Source organism: Sesamum indicum, linkage group LG1, assembly GCF_026168435.1.
Source record: "Sesamum indicum cultivar Baizhima isolate 11 linkage group LG1, ASM2616843v1, whole genome shotgun sequence".
NCBI classification, from domain to species: Eukaryota; Viridiplantae; Streptophyta; class Magnoliopsida; order Lamiales; family Pedaliaceae; genus Sesamum; species Sesamum indicum.
The window spans coordinates 12960913-12970444 of NC_142657.1; the positions used below are offsets into that span (position 1 = coordinate 12960913).

A 9532-nucleotide genomic window follows, 5' to 3' on the forward strand; every position below is an offset into this window, starting at 1 on the left:
ACGCTTTCGTTCAATTAATCTGCCCCACCTTCACTCTCAATCATTCTTCACTCAAAATCAACATCTACATTCATTGCCAATTAATCTTCTTGATAATATAAAAATATTCATTAAATAAGCCCAACAATCTAGAAAAATTATTTATATTTTTTGTGACTTTCAAGACGTGTGATCCCAAGGTAGATTGTGTATCATATTATACTTTATTAATTTGCTATTTTTTCAGTTTAAATTCTAATTAAAATATTCTTTTTAAATATATATGTTATTAATGATTTATATATACATGTGTGAATTAAGGCATATGAGTATAATTATTGGATTTCAATGGAGTCAGGGTGTACTCTTGTGCTACAGCCTATAAAAGCTGGCAATTATGCAAATCAGAAGTTAATTTTTCATTTATGCATATTTAAAGTTAATTAATTATTAGTTTTCTCAGTGAGTTTGTGTTTAAGCAAATAAGACTCAAGCCATCCCTCTTTACATTCCTTCTGCTCCCAATAAACGCCTTCTCCAGTTTCTTCACTTTCTTATTTGTGTTGTGGCTATATCAAGTTGAAATAAACTACAACATCATACAACACAATCAGTATTTTTGGAGAAATATCCCATCAAAATACACTATATGTAAAAAAATATTAGTAGCGGTGCACTCATTTTCTTGCATATGATCCAACGTATTTCTTATAATTCATAGGGCATTATGAGCCGTATGCGTCCGAAATACATGATACGACCACATAAAAGCTAAATTTAAAAAAATAACTGAAATCAAAATTATTTATCATGATGTAAATACATAAAGATATTCATAACGTGCAGCATATGGAGGGATCGGTAGGATGTTTTCAGAGTCAATTACTGTTGGCATTAGATCCACCGTATTATTCGAGGGAATTGGTGCAAGTGTTATGATGCGGAACCATACCCATATTTGTAATAAATGTATGGCATCGCCTGTATTAGTTTTCCCTCGCATTGATGCCGTATACAACCCCTGATATAGATACGCCAACACTGCCTAACCCTAGGTTGAGGTACCTTCCTCATGAATGTCCTCCATATGTCGTAAATACAATAGCAACACGGTGTTATCCGTAGCATCGAAACACAATATCCCACCAATAATGCACATGGCACATATACGTACATCCTGTAATACAGCATCGAAAGGACTATCATCGTCACACATGTTTTGAAACAACCATTGATGGCAATAATTTGCCACTGCTAAGTATTATATCTTGTATCTACTCCGGTAATAAGATTACCTTCCACCGGGAGAGCCTAGATGATAGCGATTTCCTGTAGAGTTACAGTTCCCTCACCAATCGAGAAATGAAAAATATGCGTATCGGGACACCTTCTCTCGACTAATGCAATAATAAGTTGTTTGTCAATTTCAAATATAACCACACTGTAAAATTCCCAAAAATCCTATATTTTGTAGCACCTATAGAACACGAACTTGACGTGGGACTAGTTGAAGGACACGGAAAAAAGATATAGTACATATAAAATTGTATCTGGAGCTCCAGGCACATCTTCAAATTGATAATTTGTTTGCCCGTACAACACACTTGTATCAATTGAACCAAAATTTATCATAATTTCACTCAATTTTTTTTTTCAACACTAGAAATTTTTTCACTTTGAACACACTTTAAATATACTTTGAGAGCTCATCCTTGGAACACATTTTGAGAGCTTACCCTTACATAAGGGTGAGCAACCGCCTGGGGCACTAGCACTGCTGCCAGCAAAGCAGTATGCAAATGCAGGCTGCTCTGACCAGGATTTTTTTTTTTTTTAAATGGCAGCACTGCTAATTCTAATCGTTGTGTTGCCTATTTTTTCAACATCTCAAAACTGTACCATTATTGTAAAAAACATTTCTTGCATTATTAAAACAATTCTCACACAGAAAGGAACCATTCAACTGATTTTGAATTCTAAATTTGTCAAAAACAAAATAGTCTGAATGATTCATTCAGAATTTTATTGATTAAATTTTGAATCAACATTCATATTTTCATTGTTTACATTCAGTATAACTAAAACAAAAATAAATTAAAAAATTGGGTACATGATAAAGTTCGACTCGAGAATAGGTAGCTATTTAAGTTACTCGAATTATTCGAAATCGCATTACTTAACCTGAAGCTTACCCTATGGGTATCTATTAAGTATGAAAACACCAGAGATGATAATATAAAAATATGTCGACAATAAAATTTATATTATAGTAAAATGATATTGTTTACAATATTTGATACTTTCACAACTCTTCTAATACCTATTGTCAACTATCAAAATAATTTGCACTGACCAAAATAAGCAACCAAAAGGTTGGTGAAATGTCAATAACAAAGATGAGACAGAGGGTAAACTTTTGCTACACCTATGATATCAATTCAAATTCTTGTCAAAGACATTGGGGACTAAACGTATGTAATAATATGTATGTTTTTTTTTTTTTTTTTCTATCAGATTATAGGATCTTGACTTTTTGGCATAATAATATTTTTATGGATATGCTATAGGAATCAAGAAACCGCATATTACCGAACAAATCAGGGCCTTAGTTCTTAGCAGGCTCACGACATAGTAACTTATTTTTTTACAAATTCTGGCATAATGTTTTTATAAGTATGCAATGGGGACTATATCGTTGCATAGTTCTATACAAGTTAAAACGTTGGTCACTAGTGGACTCATATATGTTTCTATATAGATCTACCATAGGGATCGAAATTGCTACATTCATTCAAATGCAATCCTCTAACAGAATAGGCTCACGACATAGTACCTTAGTTTTTTACAAGCTCATGACATAATATTTTAATAAATCTGCTAGAGAGACTATGTCGTTGCACATTTCTGCACAAGTTAGAACTCTAATTATAGCAGACTCATATAATAGTGTTTCTATGAATCTACCAAGGGGATCAAGATTGTTGCACGGGTTCAGATGCAATCTTCTAGAGGATTGTTGGACGTCACTTGATTCTTGGAAGGCTCACGACATAGTGCCTTAGTTTTTGACAAACTTGTAGCATAATGGTTTAATAAATCAGGAACTATGTTGTTATATATTTTTAAACGAGTTAAAACTCTTGATTATAGTAGGCTCGTATGATAGCCTCTACAAATTTATATAGGGATCAACAATGCTGCACATTTTCAAATTCAATCTTTTAACAGAATGTACAACGTCATTTCTACTTCCTTTTGTTTTTATAAAAATAAAAAATCAAATAGGAAATAAAACAAAATGGGGCCCAAGTTTTCTTCCCCACTTGGAATCCCAAAAACTTGAGGAGTGAGGACAAAGGTTGCACACTCTTGTCATCATGCAATCACATGAAGTGTAATAATCATTGGACCACCACCGAAACCACAAACACAACTCCAATAATTTCACCCCACCCTACCCCACCCCCACCCCCTGGTTGCCTCCCACCGCCCCACCATGCTCCCTAAACCTCAGCACAAATAAAAACCAGTATAATCCCCTCATTAAACTCTCCAAAACAACTCAATTTGTCCCCTAAACCAAGAAAATACCCCCATCATTGTACTCTTAAGTCCCCTGCCCTTACTTCCAGTAAGTCCCAGATTCTCACATTGTCTCACTGTACTTAAACATTCTCAGCTTTTATTTCTCCTCCACCAGCTTTTTATCCCCCCATTCTCTGCTGCTCCCAAGTCTACCTTCCACGTTCGGATAAACCCTAGATCTGTCCCCCCTGTAGGTGAAGACACTCTCTGCCCTTCCCCTGTATACCCTCTGCAAGTGTGTCTGTGTGTTTCTTCTGATGTTTTTCCATGTTCTTGAATTTCTTTCTGACTGCAGCTTTCTAACAAGCACTGATACACTTATGTGTGTCTCTGCATTTACATTACCTACAGTATGCTGCCTTTCTTCTTTGTTTCTGTCTTGATGGACATCAGCTTTCTGGAAAGTAAAAACTTATTCTTGACTCAATTTTCCACATCCCAGAATTTACAAAAATATAAAACAAGAAAGGAAGAAAGCAGAATGTAGGGTTCAAGATTTAGTTCCTTTGTTGTGTGCATATGTTTCTTATGGTTATATGTTTACCACCTGTGATAATGTTAACTGTGGATGCAGATTCTTTGGGAAGTGACAGGAGGGTTGGATACTGCTGGAACTAAATTGGTAATAGGGGGAAAAGTGGGGGAGAGAGTAGAGTCAAGAGGAGGGAAGATGAGTGGGATAGCACCGGCATCAGTGGTGGGGGTGCGGGTGGCGGCCGGAGGTGTGGAGGTGGGGTATAGGGCACCATTCACAGCTGTGCAGTGGCAGGAGCTGGAGCAGCAAGCAATGATATACAAGTACCTGGTAGCTGGCCTGCCCGTCCCACCAGACCTTGTAATGCCAATTCGTCGTGGCTTTGAGTCGCTCTCTGCCCGTTTCGGTCACCACCCATCATGTAATAATCTGACTGTTTGCTGTGGGTGTGCACAATTGCTTATGAATGACACATTCATGTAAAACATGTAATTAAAATGGGATGGTAACTAATTGACCTACTTCTGCTAATAAATGATCTTGTTAGTAGAGATGTGAGTAAACTCCAATTCAAAAATGAAATACTTGTTCTAAAAACTGGTTGGTTATTGTTGGATGTCACTCATCAACTTGGGGGAGCTGTCGGAAGCTTCTTACCGACCAGCAGTCTGGGGCTGATACATACTTGCACTTACATATGGTTTACTGTGGTTATGGGGTCATCTGTTGGTTGCCAGCTCTTATTTGTACTGTAATATTTTGGATGCTCTATCTACTTGTGAGGTTGATGAGCTCGATGTTCCTGCACAATCTGAGATTTTTATGAAACGGGATAGATTCTTTTGTTGATTTCCCTGAACATAAGAATTGGCAAATAATGAGTCTAACTAGAAGACTATCAGTTTTTTGTCACTGTTCAGTGGTTCAGCATACTTGCATGTGGTCAAGCCTCGGTATGCATTGTTTATGCTTGTAGTACTCTAAAAGTGCAAATCCTGATATCTACTTATGCTATCTAACTCTGGAACTTGCATTTGGGTACTCGATGTGCAGTGGGCTATGGTTCCTATTATGGGAAGAAATTTGATCCCGAGCCTGGGAGATGCCGAAGAACTGATGGAAAGAAGTGGAGGTGCTCTAAAGACGCACATACAGACTCCAAATATTGCGAGCGGCACATGCACCGAGGTCGCAACCGTTCAAGAAAGCCTGTGGAATCTCATTCTACTTCGCAGTCCTTGTCGGCTGCAATTTCTCATGTCTCTACTAGGTGCAGAAGTAACAGTGGAAGTGTCCAAGGTAGCGGCAGTGGGAGCTTTCAACGCATGCCATTGTACTCTGTTGTCAGCTCTGGATTCTCATCTCAGGGGAGCAATGTGACTAAGCTACAAACTGAACCTGTCACTTATGGGATTGATGCCAAGGAATTCAGGTACGTATGTTAAGCTACGGATGCCCTTGTTTGCTAGCAGGTTCTTATGTTCTTTCGGTTGATTAATCCCTTTAAATGGGCTTTAATACATTTAAGGCAATGCGGGCATGTGATCTAGTCTTAGTAAATGAGAAACTATTCTTTTCTACTCTCTCTCTCTCTCTCTCTGTCTGTCTTGATCTTTAACTTTAAGCTGAAAATTTAGGTCTATTCATGGGCTCCCTCCTGCTCCAAACGATCATAGTCCCTATCTGGAAGCTTCTGGATGTGTAGGAAGTCTGGGTTTAGGTTCTAGTGCGGGCAGCGGCACATGGCAGCTGATGCCTTCTCAAGTTTCTTCAAGCTCCTCATACAAACTGAAATCTGATTCCCAATTACTCAACCATTCCTCTGCTCAACAAAGTATGCCTCGTTTCCAGCCCATTGATGCCAAACATCAGGAGCAGCACTGCTTCTTTGGGAGTGATGCCGGTTTGTCTGAACCAGTAAAGCAGGAGCAACATCCAGTGCATCCTTTCTTCAGTGAATGGCCTACAACTAAAGAATCATGGTCCAATCTGGACACTGATGGATCGAACGAAAATGCCTTCTCGTCTACTCAGCTCTCCATGTCAATTCCTAGGACATCGTGCTATTTTTCTTCAAGGAATGCTTACTCTACAAATGGTGAGTTAGGTGCAGCAACGCGGTCTACCCTTTTCTTGCACAAAATTACTAAATTTTGGCTTACCAAACTGAAACTTTCTGATTTGTTGGACAGATGGTTGAAGGTTGACAGAGAATAATAAAGACAATCAGCCTTTGCTGGTTGGTCAGGGCGGTAAGTCTCTCTCCAGCATGTACATGTAATTATATAAGGTCTGTGTACCTTAATAGTTGTTGAATTGACGTTCAATTGTTGTCATTCTCGAAAGCCTGAAGGTAAATGCTTGTGTTGTAAAAACAGATGCTGCTGTGAATTCAGCATCTTGAATAAATGTTCCCCATTTCTCCGTCTCCTGGAGCAAAAGTCATCCCTTTTTGTGTCTTCCATGTATTTTTTGTGAAGTAGAGTCATTGTGTCTGTGTCCCTGATTGGATCGTAAGTAGAAAACCTTGAAATCTGTACTAGCTAGTGTGGACTGATTTTGTATTAAGGGAAGGTATGACATGAAACAATTGACTGCAATTCTTATACAATTGGCCCTTTTTCTCAAAATCACTTTTAAGATTAAAATTTATCAAAATCACATTTTCATAAAAAACTATAATTTGTAACTTTTAATCCCATAATAAATATTTTTCTACTAATTACCTATATACCTATTGAATTATACCAAACCACTTGACATGATGTTAGTTTTGGAATTTAACTACATTTGCAGTTATATGATTGAAATTGTGAATACCAACGCCAAGATAACTTTTCCTAAAATCGATTATTCCAAATCAATTCACTCATAATCAATTATGCAACCTTCTGAACAAGCTAGGCCTGACTCATATGAAACAGTTCAAACTATCTTCCAACATTGAACAAAACCCTTCCCCAGTCCTAGATATTCATTTCACCAAACATATATCTTGCTACTTCAAAATTGTTGTTTGAAAGGTCCACCGTTATAAGCTTTAATCTTCTCAGAGACTGGCGAAAACTACAATTTCAGATTCAAATTTACTAATCATATCAAACCAGGATCGACGCGCATACTGCAATAACTTCCCTACATGATTTAGAGCAGCACTTGGGATTAAGATGAACAAAAGCCAGTAATACGAAGCTCGACGAAAAGAAGTAGATGTTGACGAGGCAATTGCAGCATGTCGTAATTTTATGCCTAACGGTTTCTCTCTCATTGAACTTAATGTGGAAGAATACATTACAATCATATCTAGGACAAAACTATTAAACTTGAGCAACATAAGAAAGATAAAAGTTCCTCAAACAAGTTGCTCGACTAAACCAAATTTCAGTAGAAATTTCTTCTGGTTACAGTCCAACATTTCGCTCAAGCTACATTCTACGTGCTTTTGTTTCAAAAGTTTTTGCCTTGCCTCTAACCTTTTCTTCAACCCATGCCTAAAGAAGTCTGGATACTCAGCAACTTCTTGGATTTGCCTTCCCATCCCCTGTTCCAAAAACTTGATCCTTGGTCCCAAAGAATTACTTACACTCTTGATCAGAACTGGAGGATAACCGGCTACCAGTGCTGCTATCTGGCTTGAATCAAACCCACATGATTTTAGATACATAGCATTAGGCCTTAGAATTTTGTTGGGATCCCGACATAGAACTTCCGGGAAAGTTGTTGCTACTCTTTGGAGCTGAGGCCCTGTTAGACCTAACGACCTCAGAAACTCAGAAGTTGGACGCAGCCGTTTATCAACACTGTAACCCATAATGAGAGGATGTTTGACCAGAACTTTACCAATCATCCCATCTTTGGACAGACCCAGGCTGAAGAGAAAATCCACTGTCTGCGAAAGCTTGGATTCAATGCTATAACTAATGATTCTAGGGTTTAACAGTATCATTTTGCCAAGTTGCTTTTCGGGAGCACCAAGAGCTTCAAAAAATGCAAGGAGTGGTGCCAGCTTCTCTTCCAAACTGTGCAAGAGTATCTGCGGGAATTTTGTTATAGCAGATGCTACCTCCTTTGGTTTTGTCTCCAATGCTCTAAGGCATTGAACCATTGGAACAAGTTTATCATGCAAGTCAAGAGTTAGTATTTTGGGACACTTCCCGACCACAATAGGAAGTTTCCTCTCTTGTATTCCTATGCTTTTCAAGTACTCCCAATTTTCTGAGGCTTTTTCCCTGTCCATACCCTCAAGCCGCTTGCACTTCCTGGACATTTCATGAATGCTTTTATCATCAAAACCTCTGTCTTTAAAGAACCACATAATGCCATTACCCTGGCAACTTGTTTCCATATCTCCTGAAGGGATTTGTATAACTTCAGATACAACCTTCTAAAATTAACTTCAAGATAATAATTTAGTGCAAAAATGCTATAGGTAGAATACAAAAACACTAAACAGAACCAAGGGCTTTCTTCTTGGAAAGCAATGCAGTTAAAGGCTGTTGAGCATTTCCTACGAAACAATAAGAATTCTTTATATAGGAATGCAAAAATTCAGCATTCAAACCATATAACATTTCACTGGTTTACTAAGTACCAAAATGCAACCATATCATCTTCATAATTTTTCCATACATATATACAGGCATACAAAGAATTTCCAAAAAGATGCACAAAAGACAAACAAATTTAGGATAACAAAAGACGATAATATGTGCAATGAATTCAACACCTCGCAAGCAAATTCCTTGAATTACAGATAAAACTTACGACAAATCCATATAATCATTTAACTAAAGAAATTCAACCAATGTTGCCAAATAAAGAACACACAACAGCAATTTTCACGAATTTCAGAACTTAATTAGCAGCATTCTCCGGATACACTAGGGTAATTAAAACCACTTATTTTATTCAATTTCAACCACTTAACTCGAAAAAAATCCACGAATTTCAGGACTTCAACTACATTTCGAGAATTTTCAGCTTGTTCCAGTAACTGGAAGCAAATTACGATTAACTCGCGAGAAACAAATAGAAAAGAACAAGGAAGAAGTGGAGCAGAGAAGAAACTGAAACAGAGGAAAAGAGCAGAGGGAGGAAGGAGATAAGAGTACCTGCCGATGAGCAAGAGCTGCTCTCCAAACTGGTGGCCCGTGGATGGATTGGCTGCAGTTGAGAGAAGAGTAAAAGCCTGTTGCGCTCTCTCTCTCTCTCTCTCTCTCTCTCTGCCCTTTTTTCACTTTTTATCATTTTCTCTTTCACAATCATTTCTTTATTTCTATGATTATCCATATCCATCATATACTTCTTTTTCTTTAACAAATAACATTAATTACACCTCAACTCCTTTTAAAAATATCAAATTATATTTTTCAAATAAAATTAAAATTATATTTATATCCTTTTAAAAATACATGATTACGTTCCAGTAAGGATTAGATGGAAAATATTGACTCCAACATCAAAATTACATAAAATTTTAATTTTGTCGTTCAT

The 9532-nt window shown here is 37.3% G+C and overlaps 2 protein-coding genes across 4 annotated transcripts; one reads left to right on the top strand and one right to left on the bottom strand.

Moving 5' to 3' along the window:
• The first annotated feature begins 3520 nt into the window (after positions 1 to 3520).
• LOC105159557 (growth-regulating factor 4) lies at positions 3521 to 6467 on the top strand. Of its 3 annotated transcripts, none has more exons than XM_011076666.3 (5): positions 3521 to 3754; positions 4139 to 4460; positions 5093 to 5471; positions 5677 to 6137; positions 6232 to 6467. In XM_011076666.3, the coding sequence occupies exons 2-5, from the start codon at positions 4235 to 4237 to the stop codon at positions 6237 to 6239; spliced, it is 1074 nt and encodes a 357-aa protein (XP_011074968.1). In that variant the 5' UTR covers positions 3521 to 3754; positions 4139 to 4234; the 3' UTR covers positions 6240 to 6467. The 3 variants fall into 3 exon arrangements, with proteins under 3 accessions (XP_011074968.1, XP_020547783.1, XP_020547785.1); XM_020692124.2 differs by having other exon boundaries at positions 3522 to 3758; XM_020692126.2 differs by lacking the exon at positions 3521 to 3754 and adding an exon at positions 3809 to 4047.
• An 813-nt stretch (positions 6468 to 7280) lies between these two features.
• PDE191 (Mitochondrial transcription termination factor family protein) lies at positions 7281 to 9311 on the bottom strand. Its single transcript, XM_011076677.3, has 2 exons — positions 9151 to 9311; positions 7281 to 8389 (listed from the first exon to the last, which is right to left on the bottom strand). The coding sequence occupies exons 1-2, from the start codon at positions 9302 to 9304 to the stop codon at positions 7392 to 7394; spliced, it is 1152 nt and encodes a 383-aa protein (XP_011074979.2). The 5' UTR covers positions 9305 to 9311; the 3' UTR covers positions 7281 to 7391.
• Positions 9312 to 9532: the final 221 nt, after the last annotated feature.